At 46.1% G+C, this 27,826-nt stretch overlaps 1 protein-coding gene across 3 annotated transcripts in view; it reads right to left on the bottom strand.

The window, feature by feature from the left end:
• Positions 1 to 4,073: 4,073 nt before the first annotated feature.
• Positions 4,074 to 27,826, bottom strand: part of PRDM11 (PR/SET domain 11) — a 58,702-nt gene continuing 34,949 nt past the window's right edge. For 2 of the 3 annotated variants that reach the window (XM_088452635.1, XM_088452636.1), the window contains exons 3-8: positions 27,630 to 27,733; positions 26,677 to 26,939; positions 22,552 to 22,619; positions 13,340 to 13,527; positions 9,422 to 10,060; positions 4,074 to 9,011 (exon numbers count right to left, since the gene is read on the bottom strand). In XM_088452635.1, coding sequence (XP_088308761.1) covers positions 6,847 to 9,011; positions 9,422 to 10,060; positions 13,340 to 13,527; positions 22,552 to 22,619; positions 26,677 to 26,939; positions 27,630 to 27,733 — 3,427 coding nt within the window. In that variant the 3' untranslated portion in view covers positions 4,074 to 6,846. The remainder of the gene's footprint in view (positions 9,012 to 9,421; positions 10,061 to 13,339; positions 13,528 to 22,551; positions 22,620 to 26,676; positions 26,940 to 27,629; positions 27,734 to 27,826) is intronic. The other variant, XM_088452637.1, reaches the window with a different exon arrangement.

Genomic DNA, 27,826 nt, shown 5'->3' with positions numbered 1-27,826 from the left:
CGTGCCTGCGAACATCCGCTTTTTACTTTTGCACAAGGTCTCTCAATAGGTGTCGCTTACACACTGATACTTTCCAGTATAGCCATTATGGGGAGCTTGTATGTACCCTGAAACACGACTGACACCATGTTCATTTTTACTGTGACTATCTCACAAACTGCAAAGGGTATAGACATCAGCTTGCTGCTACAATACCCACACATAGGAAAGCTCATTATTACCATGATGCCAATATAACACAAAAGCAATCAATTAGGAATTAGCAGCAATATCCTAAACTTGCAGTTTACCAATCAAAATAAATCTCAATGATTGTCAATGGCAAATGTCAATGGCAAATGCAATTAAAATGTTGCGACCAGGATGAGCGCCATCTAGTGGTTTGTTTCTGACACTTGTCACCGTTTATCTAAGGCATGCCTGGCATGCAATACTTGATAACAAGATGACGAACTAAAGGAGGCCATATTGTAATGTACGTAAAATCTCGCTGTGTTCGAGAGGATGAACCATTGGCCTGGTTCAGAGATGGACGCACTGCCGATTATCGGTAATCTGCGCATGCGTTTGAGACGCACGCATCGATTATTTGCAAAAGTGACTGACAGGCAGGGAGCGCCTGTAGGCGGCAAAGGGGGCGTGTCTCAGCCTGCGACTGAGAGCTCGTACAAAACAGAAAGTGGCTGCGGCATCTCAGCATCTGTGGCTATTCTGCGCGACCGTAGGGTTACTCAGGCCGATTATTATCTGATCTGCGAACGATGCTGCCTCTTTGCACGCAGCCGCTTGGATTTGCGAAGCCGCCTGTGGACGTCTCCATACAAATCAATTACCTACTCTCCCGTGACTGCCGGGAGCCTCCCGAAAATCGTGTAGCACTCCCGGCACCGCGCAAGAGTAGGCAAGTCCCCCGGAATGGCGGCCCGACCCCCCCACGACCGCCACAAAAGTGGGTGGTCCGGGGGTGCAATGACGTGATTTGCGCTGAATCGCGTCATCGTAGCCTCGCCCCCTGCTTTATAATGCCGGTATTATCACCATTATAAAGCAGGGGCGGGGCCACCAGCACGCTCCTGCTCCGCCCACTGAAGCCGCCCCCACCCTCCCTTCTGCACCAAACTGGCGGCCCCCTCCCGGAAGGAACTGCCAGAAAGTCGGTAAGTACGATACAAATGCTGGCGGGTGCGGCCGCTGTGTACAAATTGGCAGCGGCATTAGTGGCCATCTTTGAATCAGGCCCTATATGTCTAATGCAAGAGGTTTCTATTTCAACTGTAAATTAGGGACATTTCATATGTAGGTGTCGGGGCTCTGTGACAGGTCCTCTTCTGTTAATTATATATAAAAGCATACCAGCCGCCATTGCAGGCCTGCCCTCCGTCCTGGCCCCCTTTTTCTGCCATCCAGAACTGTAGACTTTCCTTGGAGCCCGGGAGAACATCCGGAAAACCCGCAGCCCACTGGACATTACAGGAGAGTCGCATAGAACAATACATAAATTGATCCCTTCCAGGAGCGGGAAAGCACCCTTACAATACTAGTAGCATATGGAACAGTGCTGTGTCCTTACCCACCAGGCCTTCCGACTGGTGTCGCAAGAGAGAAGCCGTGGCAGCCAAAAGTACGCCATCTGGCCATACTGGGGGATTATATGGCGCTAGCAACTTTGATTAGACTGTTGTTAATAGAACAGGTCCCATCATAGAGCCAACAGGCTCTCTCTAAGCAGAACATGAAGATCTAGGTTCGGAGGTGGAGGCAGTGACGAGTCAGCACGCCTTTGGCCAATGTTTTAAGTTCGCACATACGACTGAGCCTCAGTAGGAATCAGTCCCGGCATTAGCATAAAGATGCAGGCGGCGCAGCGGCAAAAGACGGCCTGCGTCTGCAAGCACCTCCAAATCAGGCCCCTAGTGATGGAGAGTAAAGAATGTACTCGTCTTGCAGGCGTTACTTAATACACCACGTTCATGCCCTTAGTTACTACATGCTAATCACATCCTATTTGCTGAGACTGTAACAGGATGAACAAAACAAACAAATCAATCATTGTTAAAAGGGAGGGGAAAGGAGCGAATCTGCACTTCAGACCGTATGGACAGCAGAACCCATGTATTTTTTTTTATTTTATTACCAATTATTTTAAGAAAAAAAAAAAAAGTTGACTAACTCCATTTATCATCCCAGATGATACAACGACGCGTTTGGTTAACTGCGATGTAAAACAGAACTAAAAATAGAACAGCGTTTATGCAGCCAATTTGCCTGTTCTTTCCCACTGCAGTGATCGAGAGGTAATGGGAAAGGTCACTACAGTACAGTGATTTCATAATAAACACAATGCAATTAACAGATTGCATGGAGCACATCGTGTTTAAAAGTCAAAGCGCCATCTAGTGGTTATTAAGCAGCCTGACACTTTTGTTTTGTTTCTTTTATGTCTAATTAGCGCATTACAGTTTGAAAAACATATCTACACCACTGTTAAAAGGACCAGGTACTAATATAAAGACTTATGAAATAGTGGGCAAAAAATATAATGAAAAGAAAATTACAAATATAATGAATAGAAGCCAATCAAATGTATACTCTTCGGGTTTGGTATGATTAGTTGACATCAGAATGCCGACACAGCAGTAATGTTATTTACAGCATTTTACCGGTGTCCGAGTTATTGTTTTAAACATGATCCTTTACCCATTATGCTTGAAGTAAAAAAAAAATCAACAAATTTGAAATGCTTTAAATAACATTACTACCGTGTCGGCATTCTGTGGTCGACATTATACTATCTCCCATTACTTAATTTCCCTAACTTTCCCTGGACTTATCCAAGAGATGATGAGACAATGACAGATATGTCGCTTGGTGTGGAGTGTAAAATGCATGCACTAGGCAAGAGCTGGATGTTTTCTAAACAATGGAAAACCACCAACCCAATGCAACCAATTTGGATCTCCTTTTTTCATTTATAAATCATCAGAAAGTTTATTACAGGTTTTGCTAGTCTGCCAACTGATTTAAAGTGGACCTGTATCATTGCAACTGGCTGCGCCCATCAACCGCTCAAGTTGGAGGTAGCTATTGGTGTGCTGAACCAATACATGATTGCGTTAATGTCTCCCAATGCGTCTCGGTAAGGCCACTGGTTCCTAGTGGATTGATAGGTTGTGTTCAGTCTAGCACCCTGTCGTTATCAGCTCTGGTGCTTCTAGCACACTTTGGTCTGGATCTCAGCAGTTTGTTGCACCAGCAGAGAGCGACACCCCTGGCAGGAAAGAGGAACTGCACAGGTTGTGACAGGTGCAGGGTGTTAGAATGAACACTAGATAGATAGGCATTATCATGAATGATGACACAAAATGGTCGCCCCCTTTGAGTATGGACACCTGACACTAGATTATCCGCAAAAGGTCAACCAAAACAGGGCGTACCTGACTGAAGAGGGTGTACCAGGGTAGGATGTGAGACAATATAAAGCATCCATGTTCTTAGGGGGACAAATTAAATTAGCTCAATTCTGTTAACTGCCCAGTGAATGGATTCCATAACCTAGCACTGCTGAAAGGCACTTCATTCACATAATGTAGGTCTTCGGGGGAATTATGAAGAGTGAATACGATCGATCTCAGATTCCAAAACTCAGACAAGATAAAAAATAGAAAATATATATTAAAAACTATTCAAAAGTAACTTTGTACTATTACATCCCAATTATTCTGCCACAGTAACATCCCAAATACAGATCCGTCAGGTATTGACTAGATAAATTCAACCATGAATAGAGCAAACCAGTGACAAAAAGGAAAGGCGGTTAACTGAAGCATTCGAGACGTGGATTTGTACCCATAGAATCAATACACCAACAATGGCAGTGAAAACAAAAAGCAAACACAATAGTAATAATAATAATAATATATGTAGATTTATATATCTATATAGATTTATTTTTCAAAGCTATATATTAGCAGCATTATGATTGTAGCACCAGGGCCCAGGAGTGTTTAGGAATACCGGCGTCAGGATCAGGTTTAAGTAAAATAATAATTCCCATCTCGAAGAGAAGGCCCAGGAAAAAAAAAATGAACAGGGTAATTGGAAACTATTATGACGGAGTCCGAGCCATGCACCATTAGAAGTTCACAACACCAGAATATCACCAGAGAGCGGGGAAGATTTGGTATTTTATTTTCTCTTGCTTAATTTTACCCACAACATTCTACATGTAGACAGTAGCATACATTTAGTGGTTTAGTTAGAACAGTACAGTACCAGAGTTTGCATTACACACCCCTATTTTTAAAGGCCAAGCAAACTTTGTGTCACAGGGTCAAATTCAGTACTATTGATGACTGGGAATATTGGTAAAGAGTTAGCAAGTAGAAGCCATGATACCTTCGTATCACAGACTGACAAGATCACTACAGACATTCACAGGTGGATAAATCCTACTCGGTGCGCCAAGTGTGAAATGACATTGCTCTTTCTACAGTATCCCACAATAAATTCATTCAGAAACAGAACTTGGATTTCACTCAAGGATAGTGGAATGGACAAAGGGTTGGCCAACAGAAGACAGAGTGATATAGGCAGTGGCGTAAGCTCAGATGAGGTCCTGGTGGCCATTCGATGACCTCATGGGTCAGTACTAGGCCCTGTTTTGTTTAATATGTTATATGGTGATATTTTAAATCGAATGCATCTAATTGGAAAAATAATGTCTGTGGGACAAGCATTCCCCAAAGCAAAATACAGAACGATTGGTAACTTAACGTCAACTAGCACAGAGGAAGGAACCTTGGAGTTCCAGATTTAGGAGGAATTCTACAGGTCAGCAAGTCACATAATGGGAAAAGCCAGTAGGGTGATGGATATTAGAAGCAGGAGAGAGTGGGTATAATGCATGGCCACTTTAGAGGTCATGGGTAAGGTGCACAGGCTCCGTAATATATGTATCAGGGAAGATTACACATGCTATATATTTTTAAATGAAAGTAGGATCTTTAGGACAGGGCACACACTCAGAGGGAGTATTGCATAAGGCAGCAGTTACTTGGGACACTAAAACAGGTCCATGGATTAGTCTCCCAGCAGTTGTGAGACCTGTCCAGTGAAATAGAAGGTGGGCAAAGGGTCTCTGCAAACAACAAGTTCCATTTTTATAACTAGCTAGTATAATGAACAAAACTAGATATGAGGCCTTAATGTGACAAGTGGAGATGAAGGTCAAATATTGTATTTTGGCTAAATCCAGGTCAAAGCAATAGCTGTCGCAGGGGATGGGTCAGCAATGGCTCCCAAAGGGGCAGGGGGGGGGGCGGCATGGTGACCTGGTGACTTTAAGATTCAGACTACTAAAATAACATTTGCATTGAGAGCTCCAACTACTCTCCTCAATAAAGAATAACCAAATGACGGACAAAGCTATAGGACGTATGATAGAAAATGCTTTAAACCTTTCACATTCATGCAACGTAATCGGTTACCAGGAAAAAAACGCTAATGAGTGGTGAGGAGGAAAAGCAAACTGAGCGCCATTCCCTAGGCAGAGTCGTGCAGGCAGTACGTCAGTTAGCACAGGGCGCCAAGATGCACTGGGCGCGGGAAGTTATTAAAAACTTGATTTCATAAGCATGATTATCATACAACTGAAGGTACGCAAGCATGCTAAATTACAACATACTTTTCAATTAGCAACCATTCTCTATCAATCCTGGGGGACGAAGTGCCAAAAGAACGGACCCTGCCTATGGTCAACTGTTTTTGCATTTAATAATATTTTTTTCAGTGAGGCCCCACTTTTTTACACTATAGAACATGAATGAGCTGCTTTGATACTATGTAATGATAACAATTGGAGATAAAATAAGAAAATATACTGTATGTCATCTCGTCATGTGGAAACCACTCAGAACACTAGCTTATTCTTTGCAGAAAATTAATCTTATCAAAAAATTAACAGAGAAATATTTTTTTTTCCCTTCTCCGTGAAAAACAAATATAAATTCCCTATATATCTAGTAATTTTCTGCAACAATAGAAAATTGTTAAAACATAAAAAATAAATGCGAAAACAATTAAACAAGTACACATACAGTATTGTGTGATTACAATAACTAAAGGTGTCAGAAGTGAATTCGCTACAAACATGGAGTAATCTCTACAGTGTAAGTCCTGGGTTTGAGCAAATGAAATAGTGCTGCTAGTCTGCTTTGGACCCAAAATCACCCCATTGTACCCTGGACAGAGAGGCAGTGAAAAAAAAAAGGTAACCCATTCAGTGATATTTATCTTTAAAATTATATTGTAGATACATTGATTTCTTTATCCTGAACATAGTAAAACAATTTAAGACATGATACAAATTAGATTAAAAATATAGATTAAATTAAAAGGAAAATATATATCCTCACAGGTGACTGGGATTTGTTGGACTGTTCTGGGTCCCAAAATGTACTTCTATTTTGTGGCATGAACATAGAAAGAACAAAAATTTGGGAAGGAGGGGGGTGGCGCCTGCAAAATAAAAAAGTACCTGGTTGAGTTAAACATGATTGGGGTTGTGGGGGAGGGGAGGCTTTTGGAGGTTGTGGGTTCCATCATGTTTGGGGCCATAAGTAAACCATGCTCCTTAATTCCAGCTGCCGTAGATACATTTAATAGCTTGTGTGAGTTTTTCCCCCCCCAAAAAAAAAGGCTTTGCGATTTGTAAATATTTAGTGGGATTTTTTTTTCTATTAATATATATAATATATATATTTATTTTTATATTTTTTTTTCATAATATACCAAAACTTAGAGTATAGATAGAAAAAACATTTCTGACAGTTCCGGAGCTGTAGTGTCCTAAATGTCTTGGTAATACTCTGAGCCAAGTTCCATAGAGTGAAGCATGGGTTTCTGGTCAAGAGAGGACATCTTACTGAGCATTTCGGCTGACAGTGAATAGCTATTCCCCGATTTCTCCTCGAACCAACTGTCCAGAGCTCTCTTGGCATCAAAATTAGTGATGGGCGGGCCATTCACTGCTATGGTCAAGAGGTCGCTCAGCTGATCTAGTGTCAGCCGAGAGCGGTTGTTTTTGCGCAGCCTTTGGAGAGCATTGCGTCCTTTTTCGCAACAGGCTGTTGAAGTAGGAAGGACCTTTAAGATCTGCACTACCTTGTTTAAGAGGAGAAACCTTTGCTTGTACTTACAGATGTGGCCAATCAAATCCTTGAAACCGTTTTTGGTACAGTAGTCTGCCTTGAGCTCCCTCCATTCCATCAGCAAACTGCCCCTGGTGTCGGCGCCCTCCCTGCATATATCAGAAAGAAAGGAAGGAATGCTGCTCAGATGTTCGTAAATTTGCAGCATTTCCTCCTCACCGTAGCTTATAAGCTCCTCTGTGCTCCTGGGCCACACAGACAAATCAAAAACCTGGCAAGCTTTAACAAATATCCGGCTACGGGAATCAAACCGTTGGGCCAAGGTGAGCTGGGTCTTCTGGCAAATTTTCTCGCGGATTGACTGGAACTTTGCCTCAGCCACTCGCAAGTTTTTCAAGGAAATGCCGTTGAAGCTTTCCCGAAAGTTTTCCTCAAATTCTTGAAGGTATTCGCCAGGTGAATCTATCAACCGACTAATTTCTTGTATGGCTTCCTCGACCTTCTCATCCACCTGGCACACGAGGAGATACTCGCCCTGGAAGACGTAGGCTAGGCGTGACAAGACTGCGATCACATCCAACAGGAAGTAGATGAGCTTAATTGACTGATAATCCATGAGAAATTGAAGAAGGGCCAATGCTATAGCAGAGGCATCAGCCCTTTGAGTTTGACCACTGACATCTTTCAAATGGGCCACCACTTCTAGGTAGTCCTTGATCAGAGCATTTAGCACGTTTTGCTCGCCGATAATCCATTTCACCCCCCGGATATCACCCAGGAACTCAGTCTCCTCACAAAGAGTAGCGGCAGTCAATCGCAGTTCACACATCAGACGGGGAGAGTACCGGTAGAAGCTAAGTAACTGCTTTAGGTTGTTTTCTAATTCTTCCAGACATGGAAGTTCTTTCCCACTAATTGCATCCAAAATTTCTAAGTGGGGCCTGTGGACCATAAAAGGTAAACACAGTAGCCAAGGTAAGGTTTTTCTGATTGTCATATACATATTCGCTCTTAGCCCAGCAGTTATGTTAGCTCCATCAACACCCAACCCTACAGTCGGCCTTTCATCCTGCAGACGGATCCCAAGAGCGGAGAAAGCCCTGTCAATTCCTTGGAGATAGCTCTCAGTCGTAGGCAAGCCCAGCTCTTGAAGAGAGAGAAACTCTGTTGCCGGTGGCCCATCATTACTAGTATACTGGACATAGACCGCAACTGTGTCAGCGAGAAGGTCTTCACTTTGCCCATCTAAAATAATGCTTAAGAAAGGAGATTGTCGAATACGCTCTACCAAGTCTTCCCGAAGTGCTCTGGATATGTGATGGATCAAAATCTGACAATCCCCTTCATTCATGTACTGGTCAACTACGCGAAGTTCACACTTTCTCAGTAGTTCTGCTAGAGGTCGGAAGTCGTAGTACGGCCTTCCTTCCATAGCCAAGTGGTATGCGGTGTTGAAAAGTAGAGTCATGTTTCTGCACATCTCCTCTGTCTTTTCTGGGTGCATCCTGAGCTTGTAGAGCTGCAAGCACTTCTTATGGAGGTTACTTTGGCTGTGGAGCTTTATAGTATGAATCTTGAACTGTTTGGAACCAATGATGAAGGCTGACGTCCTGGAGGACTGTACGGTATACTGTCTGCAAACGTGACACCACATTTCATTTAATGTGGAGGAATACCTCAAGAACCAGAACTTTTTCAGCCACTCTTGCTTGAAACGGCGTATTCTTCTGCCAGAGGCTACAGACATCTTTGAGGGCTCATCGATGGCTGTCAACATCTCATTGGAGACGGACTCATCGGCAGAGTCCACCTCTTGTTCATCGTCTTCCATCATGGTGGGAGCAATGGACATATTTTCTGGTGCTGAGGAATGAAAGAGAACATGTTAAATGAAGAGTCCTTGATATCACAACAAAAGCATGAAATAAACAATGGAGATGGATAGCGAAGGAATGAATGAGAATGCTGGGACATGTTCATTATGCACCATGTGACCCTAGAGTACTAAAAACCAATTTTTTTTATACTTGGTAATATATAAAGAAAACAAAAAAAGTAAACTACCAAAAAAGACATAATGCAACTCAAACTAAGTAACACGACTCTGGTGATCACATATTCTGAGATTAAATATCATCAGTGATGTAAATTTTACAGGTATATATCGGATGTCAAGGTGTGCTAGCAAAGACCTACATGCTACCCTGAGGGCCAACAGGATAAGCTGAAAGAACCGTGTAGCCAAGCGCCATTTTCATTACTCGCTTTCTTACCTGAAGTATCTGAGAACTCTGGCACCTCAGTTTTCTGAGGAAGTAACTGAGGTACTTCTGGGACCTTTCCAGATCTGAGCATTTCCACCTCTGCTTGAAGTTCTCGGATCTTCTTTTTCAATCTGATACAGTTGGGACAGAAAGATGTGGTGGGGATCTCGTTCGTGTCACCAAGGGTAGAGAACTCGTCGGGGCTCTCTACCTTTATAGACGAGTGATTTTCCCTCTCCTCCTCTGGTAAATTAGTCTCCCTGTCTACCCCATGAGTGGTAGAGTGTGGCACCTTCCACTCCATCATGGTTCTCGTTTGGTTTTGGACAGGAGAGCACTTTTGGTTCGCTTTGCATCTATCTCCATGGTCCTCAAATTGAAATTTGGGGGCCTTTTTCCCCGTTACAGGGCTACTTGTCACCAGGGGAAGTTCTTCCAATTTAGCAGACTCCAGGGAAGCCTCTAAGACATCTTTGAAGATTAGATCAATTTTTTTCTTTTTGGTATGAGAATTGAAGTCCCCCTCCTCACAGCTTCGCTTGTAGAGGCTCTTCCCTTGCTTAAGGGCTGTGAGTGGAAATGGGCCCTTCCCATCTTCTTGGTTGTCCAAATGTCTGTCATTGTTTTCCCTTAACAAACCTCTTTCTCCTAGAAAGGAAAATTAGGTGTGTTACCAGTCTGGCACATGTTCCCTCATCACAACATTAGGAACACATCACATTATAAAAGGGCCCTTTAAAGTGCACCAGCCGCCCCCTCAAACCGGAGGCGGCCATTTTACAGGCCGAACCAATACTCAGGAGAATACAGCCTATCAATGTTCAAGGAATTTGTGACATCAAAGAGGCACTAGTCCCTTGGCACACAGCGGCTGCCCATCTTAGTTGCGTGTTAAAATGGATGAGCAGTCAATGTTTGTGGTATGTTAGTGCCTATAAGAGATGTAGCAAGCCTTGGAGAGAGATAAAAGGGAGAAGTTGCCTATAGCTACCAATCAGCTTCAAACTGTTATTCCAAATCCTGCGCTAGATAAATGACAGTTAGAAGCCGATTGGTTGATTTGGACAACTCCATTTTATCTCTCGCCAAGGCTTGACACATCTCCCCTTTAAGCTGGGAACACACTAGACAATATATCGCACAGCCCGGCGGACCGGGCCGACGTATCGTCCATGTTGGAAAGTGTGTATGCACTATGACCGGCCATGCGGGCTCCTGCGGGGGTCGTTCATCGCATCGACAGATCGAGCCTGCATGCTGCTCAATCTGTCAGTTTGTTGAACGATCCCCATGCTTGTGGAGGAGGCTGGTGAACGACATATCGTGCCGTCGTTCACCAGACCGCGCGGTGTCAAACAACCGCTCGATATATTGTTCATCGCATCGCCCGTTAATTTAACATCTCCTAACATTAAATACTTGCTCAATAATCAGTTTCTAAATAAGACACCTCCCTAAAGAATAACATAAATTGTGGCAAATTGTCATTTTGCCATATTCATAAATATAACTTGGTAACTCCAATGTTTTATTAAAAGCCCTTTGCCCCAGAATATTGATATAGAAATAAAGACAAACCCCCCCCCCCAAAAAAAAAAACCTCTAATACATAGATATCCCAGTAAGTAACATCACAGCACTAGGGACACATGGTGCATAAACTGTAACATAGGTATGGAGCAATAGTAAAAAGGAAAAACAAAAAGCACAGTAAAATGTATTAAGACCATCAAATACAAGGCATTATACATCATTGTACATTTCCTAAACCACCTGCGATATCAACAACATTTTCTCTTACATCTATTTGAGCCAAGGCCATGCCATAGCCCGGCCTCTCTTATGTGTATTTCAGGCCCCATAATAGCCCAGCCTCTCTTTATGTGTATTTCAGGCCCCATCATAGCCCAGCCTCTCTTTATGTGTATTTCAGGCCCCATAGTAGCCCGGCCTCTCTTATGTGTATATCAGGCCCCATCAAAGCCCGGCCTCTCATGTGTATTTCAGGCCCCATAGTAGCCCGGCCTCTCTTATGTGTATATCAGGCCCCATAGTAGCCCGGCCTCTCTTATGTGTATTTCAGGCCCCATCATAGCCCAGCCTCTCTTATGTGTATTTCAGGCCCCATAGTAGCCCAGCCTCTCTTATGTGTATTTCAGGCCCCATCATAGCCCAGCCTCTCTTTATGTGTATTTCAGGCCCCATCATAGCCCAGCCTCTCATGTGTATATCAGGCCCCATCATAGCCCGGCCTCTCTTATGTGTATTTCAGGCCCCATCATAGCCCGGCCTCTCTTATGTGTATTTCAGGCCCCATAGTAGCCCGGCCTCTCTTATGTGTATATCAGGCCCCATCATAGCCCGGCCTCTCTTATGTGTATTTCAGGCCCCATAGTAGCCCGGCCTCTCTTATGTGTATATCAGGCCCCATAGTAGCCCGGCCTCTTTTATGTTTATTTCAGGCCCCATAGTAGCCCGGCCTCTCTTATGTGTATTTCAGGCCACATCATAGCCCAGCCTCTCTTTATGTGTATTTCAGGCCCCATCATAGCCCAGCCTCTCATGTGTATTTCAGGCCCCATCATAGCCCGGCCTCTCTTATGTGTATTTCAGGCCCCATAATAGCCCAGCCTCTCTTTATGTGTATTTCAGGCCCCATCATAGCCCAGCCTCTCTTTATGTGTATTTCAGGCCCCATAGTAGCCCGGCCTCTCTTATGTGTATATCAGGCCCCATCAAAGCCCGGCCTCTCTTATGTGTATTTCAGGCCCCATAGTAGCCCGGCCTCTCTTATGTGTATATCAGGCCCCATAGTAGCCCGGCCTCTCTTATGTGTATATCAGGCCCCATCATAGCCCGGCCTCTCTTATGTGTATATCAGACCCCATCATAGCCTGGCCTCTCTTATGTGTATTTCAGGCCCCATAGTAGCCCGGCCTCTCTTATGTGTATATTAGGCCCCATCATAGCCCGGCCTCTCTTATGTGTATTTCAGGCCCCATCATAGCCCGGCCTCTCTTATGTGTATATCAGGCCCCATCATAGCCCGGCCTCTCTTATGTGTATATCAGGCCCCATCATAGCCCGGCCTCTCTTATGTGTATTTCAGGCCCCATAGTAGCCCAGCCTCTCTTATGTGTATATCAGGCCCCATAGTAGCCCGGCCTCTTTTATGTTTATTTCAGGCCCCATAGTAGCCCGGCCTCTTTTATGTTTATTTCAGGCCCCATAGTAGCCCGGCCTCTCTTATGTGTATATCAGGCCCCATCATAGCCCGGCCTCTCTTATGTGTATTTCGGGCCCCATAGTAGCCCGGCCTCTCTTATGTGTATATCAGGACCCATAGTAGCCAGGCCTCCATTAAGTGTATTTAGGGTCCTTCATATCCTGGACCCCTCTTATGTATTTGAGGCTTTGTTGTAGCTTTGACAATCTTATTGTAAAACAAGAAAGAACCCCTCCCCCAAGAAAAACAACAGTAGTCATAAAAATGTAAACATAAAAGACCTAGCGTTAAATTAACGGACAAACCCAGGCTAAAAACTGACAATAAAAATACAAAAACAAGGTCACATCTTTCATAAGAGAGATGCCCTAACGTTTTATCTTCCGTCCACTAGCAGAAAGCTACTGTAGGATGCGACTTTTTGCAATATATTGACATCTACACTTTGTGTTTGCTGCAGAGCTCTGCATGTGGGCCTAACGCAGCCTCGGTACAGACCGATCCTTGCTTTTCAGTTGCAATGAGGACCCCACCGTTACGCTACCACATACACTGCAAAGGGTGTAACAATGTGCAACGTCCCGATCACAATAAGACGTTTGTCCCATCACTTCTGTGTCATTAATATGAAATATTTCAGAAGAGAGAAAAGGAAATAAAAATGCACAAGGGGGAATGTGGAGCATAGCTGTTTCTCGTACCTCTGGCGAGGTTGCGTATAATAGTCTCCTGAGACATGCTATGGAGCCTCTTCATGTAGTCATCACTGTACCATACGCGTAGCTTCGCTCCAGGCTGAATATCCCGGCAGGCGCGGAAGTAGATCTTCTCGCTGTGCTGAAAAGCCATCAAGTTCTGCTCCTGCTCCTCCCGCGAGATGACCACGTACCTGAGAAGCACAGGAGCAGTCACTATGTAAGGCACCAGTAAGCCAAAGATACAGATTGGTTTATAAAAGGATTCTACTAACCCCTTACACACACGGGGGGGAGATACTTTTGCCCTGCACAGAAGACTTCCTGTCGATTCAACCATTAACACTTCCAAATCTCCTCCACTATTTGGTCCTTTTCTACCTAGTGTTCATTCTAGCACCCTGCACCTGTCACAACCCTGTGCAGTCCCTCTTTCCTGTCTGGGGTGTCACTCTCTGCTCTGGTACTTCTAGCACACACTGGTCTGTATCTCAGTAGCTTGTTGCATCAGCGGAGTGTGCTAGAAGCACCAGAACAGAGAGAGAGACACCCCAGGCGGGAAACAGGAACTGCACAGGGTTGTGACAGCTGCAGGGTGCTAGAATGAACACTATCTACCAATCTGACCAACATACTGGACATGTGTGGAATCGAAAACAAAATATGGGCATTTGGCCCATCAAAAACCCATTATCTGTTCCAAGTGGCCACGACATAAGTGGGAGATTGCCAGGTATGTGAGTAGCTGGGTCATTCCATGAAATATAGGACACAATACATGAAAATTAAATTTCACATAAACATTTTAGTATATTTATGCTGCTAAGAGATTGCAGTGTATTGAGTGACTGTCACAGTGACGTCAGATGATGTCGTTAATGTTGGTGACTGGTTCTACGTTGCATATGATGGAGAGAGTTACCCAGGTGAGATCAAGGACATCAGAGATGGTGAATACTTAGGGAGCACAATGGAGCAAGCTGGCAGCGACTGGAAATGGCCATCATCACTAGGGGAAACATTTTGTACATCTTCACAGGTAATCAGGAAGATAATCAGGCCTACATTAATTCATTCACGTGGATTGTACAGGTTTAAGTAACTTATATCAGAGCCCTTTGACTGGGAGACAGAAATGTAACGTGAGTCACATTCATATGTAACATGAGACACATGTCAAAATTGATTTTAAGTATAGTCACATTCAGTTTTTTGTTTGTGTATCAATCATAAGTTTAGGGGCTTATAAGTGTATAGCATAACAATCATATTGTACAATTAGGAGAGCAGGTTTAAATAAATATATAAGTACCCTCAGTTCCTGTGTCCATTCTGTTGTAACATGAGTCACGCATATAAACAATAAAATGTAACTACTAAGGGGTATATTTACTAAAGTGTGGGTGTTTAGAAGTGGAGATGTTGCCCATAGCAACCAATTAGATTCTAGCTATTGTCTTCTAGAAGGTGCTAAATAAATGTAAAGTAGAATCTAATTGGTTGCTATAGGCAACATCTCTACTTCTAAAAACCCGTACTTTAGTAAATATACCCCTAAGAGTGTAATTTTTTTTCTGATTCTAACTATTAATTATGACTACCTACCCCATATTTCTCATTCGTCTGGGCTGGGAGACACTGGACCATGGGTTGTAAGTGGGAAGGCGTGGATTTGGCACTAACACTGAAATCTATAACTACTCCCCTCTGGAACCCCTGACTTCAGTGTAAGTTTAGTGCCTGTGGAGAAAGGCACCTGGTTTAGCTTAGGGATTTTTTCCTTTATTTGTAATATTATGTTTATTTTTTACTATAGGTACTGTGCGCTGCTTATAGCAGCACACAGCTGGAGTGTAAAGCGGCATGGAGAGACGCATCTAAGGGGGGGATGGCGCTGAGTGATCCATGGTATGTCGGCAAATGAGTTTCTGGCGTCTATCGACATCAGAGATGCATATCTCCACATACCGATTTGGGCGGGGCATCAGTCTCTACTCAGGTTCGCGGTCGGAAGAGCCCATTACCAGTTCCAGGCTCTGCCGCTCGGTTTGGCTACAGCTCCGTGGGCCTTCACAAAGATCATGGCATTAATGGCAAGCATACTGCATTCCGAGGGAATAACCGTGATTCCCTATTTGGACGATTTGCTAGTAAAGGCGGTTTCCGCTGCCCAACTTCAGCTCCACCTGGATCACACGGTGCAGGTGTTACAGCATCATGGGTGGATACTGAATCTCGAGAAGAAAGTCACCTCAGGCCGTGCCAACGTCTGACGTTTTTGGGGGTGATCTTCGATACAGCACTGGAGGGGGTTTTCTTGCCCGAGCCCAAAGCCAGGGCCCTTCAGGACTTAGTCAGGAAAGTGCTGTCTGCCCCTCAGCCATCCGTTTGGCTGGGCTATAGGTTACTAGGCACGATGGTCTCTACCTTTGAGACCATCCAGTATGGCCGCTTCCATTCACAGATTCTCCAGTGGGAGATTCTCCGGAAATGGACGGGCCGTTCAGACGACCGTTCTTCTCAGTTGCTGGTTCTGTCAGACAGCACTAGTCAGTCACTTCGCTGGTGGCTGATTACCGATCACCTTCTCCAGGGTCGGTTCCTGGTGACTGCCAACTGGATTATTGTCACTACAGACGCAAGCCTCAGAGGTTGGGGAGCGGTGACGGAGAACCTCTGTCTCCAGGGGACCTGGTCGTCATCAGAGATAGTTTTCCCAATAAATATGCTGGAGCTCCGGGCCATTTATCGGGCACTGTGCGGGCCTCAGGCCCTCCTGGCAGGCCGACCAGTGAGGATCCAATCAAACAATGCTACGGCAGTGGCATATGTAAATCAACAGGGAGGAACCAAAAGCGCACTTGCCATGGCAGAGGCATGTCTCATTCTCTCTTGGGCGGAGACATTCCTCCCGGCAATTTTAGCAGTCAAGAAGAAGAAGAAGGCAGAGCCCCTGGCGAAACGCGTTGGAGACCCCCTACATTCTGACACCACAGCCAGCTTACACCAGAGCTCTTCATTGCTGCGGAGAACTCGGTCGAGCCTTGCTGCTTCCAGAACCCTCTCTACCCACCACCCGCAGGGCCGCGCTGGGCATCACACCTAGCAAAGCCCTTCGCACCCCTCTTGATCACCACTCCACCTGCTAGACCCAGGCGACCACGCACCGCCCCCTGGGAGCAACCAACACCAGCTCCACTCACAGCTGTTCGTCCAGCAGCAATCCCTAGGCGATCCACACCAGCAGGCACCCACCAGGCAGCAGGAACAGAACGCCAGCAACGCGGTGCACCAAGCCCCACAGTGCACCAGCAAGCCGCTACCACACACAGAGCTTCCTCCAACCGCTGACACCGCAGCAGCCATCCACCACCGCATCTGCAAAAGGAAACTAACACCAGCTACCAGCAGCCCAAGCCTTTTTCACCAACAAATCCTACCGGTAGGTAAGTGACTCCGAGACTTATACCCCTGCGCGGGACACCGCCAGGGTGTACATCCACATCCGCCAGACCCGCTGCCAACCCACCACTCGCCACCCCCCGAGACATCCTAAGACTGTTGATCAAAGGTCCAGCAGGGGTAACGTGCCGGTCTATTGAACTGCACGGAAAGGAGCCCCCTAAAAGGGTCCACTCACCTCCCCAGTCTCCACCCACACACACCCCCAAGTGGATCGCTCACCCCACCTGGGTGCCTGGGACCGAACAGGATTAGTACTGTTTTTTTCCAATAAACCCTTTGGCCCCCATTTCTGCCTCTGTCTTCATTTCCTCACCCACCACCTCCAGTCCATTAGACCCCCTTCCCTCCCTACACCCCATCACTCCACACACAACATTGAACACATAAGACCACAACACTATTACTCCAGCATTACACCCATAGGGCGAGCGCACCCTCCGCACCCTCTACCCCATTATATCGTTACACAGGACCCGGTACTCCTGCTTTTAGGAAGGTGCAGCACCCCGACACAAACAATACATCTCACATCCCATCTGCCCATACAGCAGAGCGCAGTTCTAACCCATCATTTGCAGTTAAGAACAATAAAGGCCTGAGTAAATCAGTTACCAAATAAATGGCCAAAGCCATGTGATTTTATAAAGGTTACAAAAGTCCACGTTGATTACTAATTTTTTTTATTTTACAGTAGGGGGGGGGGGTCACTTTATTATAGTACAAAAGTTTCTATTGGAAAGAAGAAAAGTGAGTTGCTGTTATAAGGTGATCCTCATATTCAGGTCGGTTTTACCTTCAATGACAATTATAGAGTCTACAATGGACACTTTAATAGGGTGTTATAAGGGAATGGGTATGAAATACCGCTGGCCGCATGGTTCGATTCCCGTCAGCGGCAGCCCGACAGGAGCAGAGTGCGACGCAGCGGAAGCCCGGCAGCGCTGGTAATCCCGATCGTGGATAGGTAAGTATCCACTAACCAAACCTAACCCCCCTAACCCTCCTTAGGGGTGCCTAACCCTAACTTCCCCCCCAAGTGCCTAACCCTAATCCCCCCTCTAAGTGCCTAACCCTAACCACCCCCTTCCCCGCTACCTATACCGAAGTCCCCCGGGGGGGTGCCTAACTCTCACCCTCCCTCCCCCTAGCCTAACCCTAACCCTCCCGGGGGAGTGCCTAACCATAAGTCCCCCCCGGGAGCCCTAAACCTAACCCTCCCCCCCGCGGCTGTCCGCTCACGGCGCCCGGCATCACTACGATCGTGATGCCGGGCGCCGGTCTCCCGGCGTCAGGGAAATGCGGGCGTCTACATCTAGACGCCCGGCATTTCACCCTTGCCGGGATAAGACAGTCGGGAAGCCGGCTGCCGGTATATAGGCAATCGGCTTCCCGATTGCTTCCCGTTATAAGACATCACTACCCTTCAATTATAAGATATTTCCAGGATATGATATTACGGCTTTCGTTCGCACTCCTGTCCATCTCCCATGCCAGAGCCTCGTTACCTGCATTGCTTTCCTCAGCACCTTCCACAGTCTGCACTGTAACGCTAGGTACACATTTGTACGTGTATACTTGAGATCCTTTTCTTCTTACAATTACACTTCCGACTGAAAGTCCGGATGAACATGCAGATTCATGCGTACACACTGTTACAATCTACCATTCCATCTGTGATCCTCATCGCCTGAAACCATCTGCTGAAATGGTCCTAACTGCAGGAGCAGCAGCAGAAGCATCAGACAGAACGGTTGGTAGTGCATACACACTTTCAGGTTTGTCTGACGTTGTTACGTCGCATCTTATGAATATTAGGAAGCCCATAAAACCAGATCTTCATATGCAATCTGTTTTCTTATGATAAAACCTGATCGTAGGGGTGTACAAACTCTTAAGATATGTCAGACAATTGTATAGGCGTGTACCCAGCTTAACACAGCCAGGACTTCTCCTACCTAGAGAGGCCAATCTTGGGCCGTTTTTTTCAATCCCGGGATTCGGGATTGAAAAAAACAAAATCCTGGGATTCCAGAGATTCCCGGGATTGGCCTTGTTCTAAAAAAAAAAAAAAAATGCCACCCGCCCAGCCTCCACAGCTACTTACCGGGCGGTGGGGATTTTGGGCGGTGTGCAGGACTCCCGGCTTTCAATAACAATTACCCAGGAAAGGGATGGGTGGGTGGTACCCTCCAACCGGCAATACGCAGCGTGACCTCTGTCCTCACGTCACGCTGCGCAGTGCAAGCCGGGAGAAGGGGGAGCCGGCAGCGTCTGGGCACTCTACTGGAGGCGCTCAGTGCTGTCCGGCATGTAAAAAAAAGCCATTTGTGGACAATCCCGGGATTCGATCACGGACATTTTTAGGCCGAAATCCTGGGCCTCCCTACTCCTACCCATAGAAGTCTCCACCATATTAATTTTCAACCTCTTGACAACAATTTAACTCCCCAATTTCTTCATTGTCCTGTTCTGTAAATACCACATCTTAAGCAAACAGCCCTTGATCAAGTGGCTCCAGCTAATCTTCTCAAGGCTGAAAATGATGTCACCCATGGCACGCAGAAGTAAGGAGTTGCCTCCAAATACTCTTCTCCTCAAAGTAGAGACACAGTAGCAAAAGTGCCAAACTTTTCTCGATTTTCCTTCAATAAACTGCCCACTTTTCGGTTAGAAGCAGCGTCGGCTCTCGCCCCACTTGCGAACGGCTCTTAGCGACAGACGCTAGCGTTTTAAATGCAGAGATTTCAACTCTTCTGGCTTCTAAGCAATTGTCATGGGGACACCTACAAAATCCATTTCTTACTTCGGGCCGCCTAACTGGCTGCATATTTAAATAGCTACTAGGTTTTGCCACCTGTAACAGTGATTGTTTTTTTATGCTAGACACTGAGCCTACATTTCCGTGTCCTGTTTCTTATTGTTGACTGTTTTAGCCTGATCACTGCCAGCCCTGAACCCAGATAGTACATTCATTATTGTCTGGCTGCTGCCTGCCCTGACCCTGGATTGTAGAGCTTATAATTGTCTGCAGCTAACTCTGTCATTGGATAGTATACCTGTACAGTCAGCCCGCTATCCCAGCTCTCCAACAAAGCTACTGTACTATATTCCTGTGGTCACCTGCAAGCTCATATGCATTAGCCTTGGCTATATCATCTGCCAGCTGCTGCCTTGGTATGTTCCTTTACTGCCCTGTCCATTCATAAAACAAGGCAATACCTTGGGGTGATAAGCCTTTACAACATGGAGCAGAAGGCATGGGGGCATCCAAGTCCCCGTAAGTGTGAATATCTTTGTTATAGGTGAAGACCATGTCAAACTAAAGATCTCAAAACCTCTCTAATGGTATTGCCCTAAGACACTCCTATACCAATCCCTCTGACCATCATCATAGACCAAGCTCGATCATTCCTTATTGACAGGCAGGATTGATAAGATCAGATATTAAATTATATTCTCCTCCCTAAGCAACAACCTCGCTTACTTCCTGAATATATTCCCCTCATTAGATACTCTCTTAGAGGGGTATTCAATATGGGAGTGAAAAGTCCGTGCTGGACTTTTCGCTCCATATCGGAGCTTTTCCTGGGATAAAGTATCGGGCGCGCGCCCGCTTTATCCCCGTATTCAATTAAAAAGCTACGAAAACGGGAGCCGGCGAAATAGGATAGGCGAAAAAAAACGGGATTTACCTGGAATAAATTGAAGGACCCCTCTAAAGCTGTCAAAACATGGGGGATCACTATGGGTACCCCCGTTTTAGCCTGCGAATGAAAGTCGGAGTTTTAAATAGCCGCAGCAGGTGTTTTTTTTCCCGACATTGAAGAAGTGATGCAGAAGAGCACTTAGGTTTTTTTTTTCATTTTTTTAAGTTGTCCCATCAAATTTGGGGTACGTGAAAATGGGTACTAGCATATTTTTAAGTCCCTAAAGTGTTTTTTTTTAAATTCTGCAAAAATGCACCTGCCGCTAATAACCTATTCTAAAAAACACCTGCCGCATACTTGCAGAATAGCCCTGAACCTATTTCCCTATTTTTAAACACTTTTTTTCACCCCAATTTTTAAATAATTTTTTTGGGGTGTCCCTAATTTTTTTTTTATACTTTTTTTTAACACAGTTTATTTTTAAATGACATTCTTTTTTTTTTTAAGCCTGCACCCCTAAACCCCAATTCTGCACTTTTATTCGCCACCTATTCAGTGGTGAAAAGTTATCCCCGTTTTTTTTTTTTCAAAGACTTTTCGAACCTGCGAAAAGTCTTTGAAATTGAATATGGGGATAATTGAAATCGGCGAAAATGACGTCATTGGCGATAATTTATCGCCGATTTCGAAATTTTCGCACCAAATTGAATACCCCTGTCATTCTCCTTCCACTTTACAACCTCTCCACTAGACCCTATCCCCACACAAATCAGTAGAGGACTGTCTCCTGTGCTCATCCTATCCATAACCAACATCTCTAATCCCTCTCCCCCCACTGGTATCTCTCCATCATTATCCAAGCATGCAGTGATTACTCCTATTCTGCAAACAAATTAATGCTGACCCAACCTCTCTCCGATTACCGACTTGTCTCTTGTAACGTTCCCTTCATGAGAGGCACACTTACACGTGCCTCACACAGCCTTTTGTTCTCAGCACTGAGACTGCAGCGACAAAAGATGTCAATGATTTCATCACTGCTAAATCTAAAAGGCTATTACTTGCCTCTAATGCTCCGGTACATCTGGGCTGCTTGTGACACTGGTGACCAGTTCTCATACATAATGCTGCATTCCCAACGTCTCCAGGTCACTGTCCCATCCCGATTCTCACCTCATTGATCAAACCTTTAGTGTTCATTTCTCTGCACCCAGCTCATCTCCACTTCCTGCATCAGTTAGGGGGGCTCCAGTCAATACGTCAACATTCAGAATGTCGGCAATTAAAATGTGTAGGGTTAGGATCGGGCTGCAATTAGGGCTAGGGTTTTACGCTAAAATAGTACTGCCGACATTTTGACTATCAACATTAATAATGTCGACATTGTGGACATGTAGACATGCTGAATGAAGATGTCGACATATCACACCCAGCCCAGTTGAGGTCCTCTGCCATGATCCCTCTACTATTCTCTATATACCACTTCACTTGGAATTACTAATATCTCCTTCGGTTTTCCGTATGTCCTCTATGTCGGCATCATCCTAGTCTATCTAAACTCTCGGGATGTCTCACCAACTGTGTTGGCCGTGTTACTCAATGTCTTTCTGCCGTTTTATCTTGGACATCATCTAGCCACTTCTAAATCAATCTTTTATACATGTAAGCTAGTAAGAGTCCTATTAATCACAGGGCTCGATCCAGTTCGGTGCAAAGGGGGCAAATTGGCGGTGCAACGGCATAGGAACGCCGGCAACGGCACGGCGATTTACCCCCTTTGTGGCCCCATCTAACCCCGGACAGAAATGTGCGAGTCCGAAGGTACCGTAAGTGCGGCACACAGCTGCACCTACTCGCGGATGCGAGTAATTCGCACCTAATTGGATAGAGCCCACAGACTATCTCTGGTGACAACAGAAATAGACCTACCGCTGCCTAGGTCTTCTCTTCATTTACATCCGATCGGTGCCAAATCCTGTTACCTCGCACGTATCTCACACAAGACCCTACAGAAACTTCCCATCATCAGCCATCGGATCCCTGGCTCCTGAGATCTGTCTAGTCCGGTGTTCATTGCTGCTGATACAATGTAACAATAACACTCACCTCATCCAATTGGCATTGGTTTCATCAGTTCCATCAATGGATTTATACCGGTTGTCATTATCCACTATCTGCAATCATAACGAAACAAAATTTAAAACGAATAACAAAAGAGACGTTAGCAGGGAAGCGTCCTTAGAAACACATGTGCAACGGATCATTTCATCTATTTTTTATTATGCTAGCGAGTAGCCAGAGTGCCCCGCGACACCGAATACATATAAAATATTGGTTCCCTTTTGAAATTACATTTATTAGTATAAGTAACAGTGGCAGGGGGAGGAACAGCTCTCTGACAAGATTGTAGTACAAGGAGCTACTTATAACTAGCAATATTGTATGTGTAAAAGTTTCAAGAGTCACTAAAGTTAGTTCTGGTCAGGCTTGGGTCATGGGAGGGGAGGATAATGTCCTTCGCACACAAGGCTTCCTGTTCTTCATCCTAATAAAGGGCACATCAGAGGCAACATGGCTGATAACACCTAGGGCCTGATTCAGACCCGCTCGCGAGCGCCTGCAAGCGGGTCGATGGTGCCCTAGTGCGCATGACGGAGGGAGCTCCGTCGTGCGCATGTGCGAGACCTGGGGAGCGACGGGGAAGCCGTCGCTCCAGGTCTCGCACCAAAGGGGGCGTGCTGTCGATGTTGATTGACAGCACGCCCCCTTTGGTGGGCGTGAGGGGGGCGTGGCTGCCAGACGGAGGCGTTCCCATGGGAACGCCTACCGTCTGGGTCCGGCCCCACTGACATCACTAGTGATGTCAGTGGGAGAGCTTTCGGCTCTGATAGAGCCAAAATCACTCCAGGGCTTGCGGTCACCGAGACCCTACTGCAGGGTCTCGTCGCAAGCCCGATGGTCGCGATGGTCTTGACCATCGCGACCATCATCATGGACGCTCGCATAAGCTGTGGGTGGTAACCCACAGCTATGCGAGCGTAGAAAAAGGCCGCTCCAAGTTTAGGTAGGAGGGCCCTGATTCAGAGCGAGCGCTCTGGTCAGAGCGTCCGGCTCTGAATCAGGCCCCTAGTCTATAGCTTGCTGTTAGTAAAACACAGCAGACTATGCTGGCACTATATAAATAAATGCTAATAAATACATTTTAATAATAAGCTTTGTATGCACAGGATCGACTTTCCAGATAGAGAAAAAAAAACAGCTTTAATTTCACCAAACTATATGCACCTGGAGACACAAGAGTCCTGTGAAACCACTAGGGGGCAGGTTATTACCGTGGAGGTGCTATCACTTCAATGTAATAACTGGAATGGGATTGTAAAGCCGGCGGTTGTTTAGCCGCCTGTTCAAATCCCGATAACGTGATGCTGAAAGGAGGAAATCCCGACAAGGAGGTAAGTAACGCTAACCCTCCCCTCTCCCCTCCCCTAACCCTCTTTTAGGGTTGCCTAACCCTAACCTCCCCTCCCCCTAACCCTCCCGGGGGGGTGCCTATCCCTAACCTCCCTCCGGGTGTGCCTAACCCTAACCCCCCCCTTCCCCTAGCCTAACCCTAACCCTCCCAGGGTGGTGCCTATCCCCACATCCCCCCCGGGAGCCCCCTAGCCGAAGGCTAAGAGGATGGGTGCCCGGACTTACCTCGTTCGGTCCCCCGTCGTCCTGGATTTCGGTGACGGGATTATGACAGGCATCGGTATCTCAACGCCTGTCATAAATCCCTAGCCGGCATTCTGGCGTTGGGATTGTGACCGGCGGCCGCATAACTACATCCTGTAATAACTATGTGGAATGCAGGTAAAGGAGGCGGAGTTTCCTGGTGACGCGCTTCCTCAGGCTTCATTATACAAGGGAGCAATTATTATTATTTTTTTGTGCTAAAAAAAAAATACAAAATAAAACAAACAGCTCTGACTAAACGCCGTAAGGTTGGCTAATTCAAATGGACAGAAAGATGTGTGAAAAGGAAATGGTGTAATACAACTTGTGTGTTGCACAATTCTCAGATATTTATATTTAATTGTATCAATTTCTCAAGACTTTAGTAATTAATGTAAGGGGAGATGTACCAAGCAGTGGAAAGAGTGAAGTGGACCAGTGGAGAAGATGTCCATAGCAACCAATCAGCTTTGAGGTAGCATTTATCAAGTACATTCTATAAAATGGTAGGTAGACGTTTTTAGTTGCTATGGGCAACTTCTCCACTTGTCCACTGTTATCAGAGCTTGACACATTCTTCCCCCCATAGTTAGTCCCTTGCTAATGTACTTTATATATCCTAAGTGCCAGGGATGACGTCAGATTATGGGGTCTATTTACTAAGCAGTGTTAGGAGACAGAGTGAAAAGTGATAAGACAGTGATAAGGTGCCAGCCAATCAGCTCCCAACTGTCATCTCACAGGCTGTGTTTGAAAAATGACAGTTAGGAGCTGATTGGCTGGTACCTTATCACTTTTCACTCTGTCTCCTAACACTGCTTAGTAACTAGACCCCTGAATCCGCTCTGGCAATCTCTTCTCAGCCCACACACAGACGATCTTTGGTGAATTTGGTGACACTGTGCACACAGGAGAAGTCCTGTAACGTGTGCCGGGCAAATGCTGAGAAGTACCTGCAGATTTGCAGAATTACCAGGCTAGATCAGCCAAATGGACTTCATTTTCATTTTACTAACAATATTATTCATATTAAAGTATAGCCAATCAGAAAGACATTGGTACAATGAACAAATATGCTATCAATTAGCAAGGCCACAAAGCAGTGGCAGATTTTGCCATGCGGCTGCAGAAATGCAGCCCCCCACCCGCAAACCCCCTGGAGGTTACAGGTAGGAGCCGCCGCTGGTCGCAAGAATTATATGTGGGGGTTTTAATTCAAAAGAAAATGCTACTCCTCAAATGCTTAGTTTTTGTTTTTTACCGATAACTTCTCCCCCTCCTCCCCACTCATTCCACCAGGATCACCTGACTTTTCTTTGTTGCCCAAAAGCAGCCAATCAGCTTCTAACTGTCATGTATCTAGCACAGTATTTGAAATGACAAGTAGAAGCAGATTGGTTGCTTTGAGCAACTTCTCCCCTTTTATCTCTCTCCGAGGCTCGGTACCTCTCCCGCCCATGGATTACACACTGTCCAAGCGCCAAACACCCAGGGCTCGATTCAGACCCGCTCGCTAGGATGCGTACGCTCGTATACGGCCGATTTTTGCATTCTGCACATGCGTACACATCGCAGTGCGCATACCAGTGCGAGAGATCGAGAATCGTTTGCTCCCTGCGCATAGACTGCCCAGCAGAGCGATTGACGCGAGAAGCCGTTTGTGGATGGTGACAGGGGCAGGCCATTGAAAACGGGAGAGTGGAGGTGAGAACGCAGGCGTGCCTGAGCGTCTTAACGCCGTTTCAGAGGCAGAGGCGTCATAGTACACTTCACCTGGTTGTATTTCACACTGAAGTGCTCGCAGTGTTTGCGGCAGGGTATAGTCACCCTCAAGCGTTGCGTTCGCTTCCGATGGTACCCGATGTACCGATGGTTGCATACACTTCCTGGAGATGACGTGCGCAAGTGGGCGTCTTGAGACAGGCTGGTGGGCGTCTGCATACACAAAGCGATCGCACGCCAAGACAGTGGGCGTGCTTATGCCTTGCCGTGCGATCGCCTGCCATTCCGTCACTTAGCTGAATTTCCATACGCTGGGAGCGAGTGTACGCATCTAGCGAGCGGGTCTGAATCGTGCCCCCAGTTCTTGCCCCTTGTGGTGTGGTTACGTTCGCTCTATGGCCTTGGGATGGGTGTCAGGACCAGCGCTTATAGCATTCCTCAGCATTAGACCAATCCTCAGCGTTAATAAACCAAGTGTATGGAGGGGAAGGCCTTTCCTAATCACATTTATTGGGGGAAGAGAACTCTCAGCGATGTGAGGCTGCGATATTCAGCTGCGCACATCCTTGATAAGTAACTCAACATTGCTCGTTTTTGTGCTCACAGTGACAGGGAAAAAAAAAATCGGTGATGTTGGTGCTGAGAGATGTGCCAGAACTCCAGCCGCCTCTGTGCTATTCCGACCGCACTTTGCAGGCAACCGCAAGAGCTGATTTCCCCCCCTGTAACTGCTGAGGGTGACTATATAAAACAGCAGCACCCAGGATGTAAGACAGAAAGAGGCCAAGAACCCACCAGCCAGGAGAAGAAGCCGGATGATTTGTCCTGTGAGGTGATCTGCCCTTCGTATGGTCCGAAGATGTGCCCCTTGGGTATGACCTCATTGACACAGCGAACTTCACTCTCTCCGCTACTGTCCTTCACCACCTCAATGCCGCAGGGTGCTGTCAGTGCTGCCCGATCGTGCATCCCCATCGGGACCAGTGTATCTGGTACCAGGATGGGGGGCCCATGGCTGGGACATTCATCCACAAAGTATTCCTGGCAGGTCTCGCAGACTGAGGGGAGACAGATATAGAAAAATCATTGTAATAAGCTAATAGCTATAGCTCATGAAGTATCCATCCTGAATATCATCTACCACCTATCCATAACAGTTTTAAAAGGGTAACGTTGCAAAATATCATGCATCCTAAAAGGTCCTGCAGCATAAGCTCCATCTGTCCTGCAAACTCCTCCTGCAGCTAAGCCACCACTGACACCGGTAACCATGGTGCGGTTGTCAACCCCGTCCCCTTCGTGACCATACTGTGCCACTATAAGGATGCTAACCCTAGAACCCTGCACAGATTCATTTCAGAATGTCATTGTTTTACCATTTCTAGTGGACTGATCTTTTTTACAAGGCTTCAGTGGGATGCCGGTATATAGAGGGCCACCGTGACATTCTGCGGGAGTGGGTGTGACAGGGGGTGTGATTGGCACGGGGAGTTTGGCCACGCCCACTGTAAATAGTGTTACTTCTGAAAAGTGTTCCCCTGCCGTAATGGTTGTCTCAGGCCCTCCAGACAAGCCCGGGCATCTGGTAATTAGCCCCTTGCCCAACACCTCTATCTGCGCCCCTGGTGGCTAAATGAGCCTTAATAGTTTAGAAATAGACTTCTAGGTTAATATAAAAGTAAATGGGTCTGACGGTGCAGAAATCCTGAATGGTAATTGTACAAACCCTCAGCTAGAGATCAACTTACACCAAAAGTCCACCTGCTGGAGAGTCTTAGACATTGCAACCTCCCTCTTGTCCTTCAGCCTCCTGGATTCCAGGTCAACGCAGCGCAACTTGGACCCTGCAGAGCTGAACACACCATGGAACATTAAAGGGCTAGAGTCACGTCAATCGTTTATTACCGATCTCTACAAATGTGTTGGTCCCGGCACCATTCCAGCG

The sequence above is a fragment of the Taudactylus pleione genome, unplaced genomic scaffold (assembly GCF_031769625.1).
Source record: "Taudactylus pleione unplaced genomic scaffold, aTauple2 ptg000555l, whole genome shotgun sequence".
In the NCBI taxonomy this organism is placed as follows: Eukaryota; Metazoa; Chordata; class Amphibia; order Anura; family Myobatrachidae; genus Taudactylus; species Taudactylus pleione.
The sequence above is the reverse complement of the archived record's forward strand: the minus strand, read 5'-3'. Positions and strand labels throughout refer to the sequence as shown.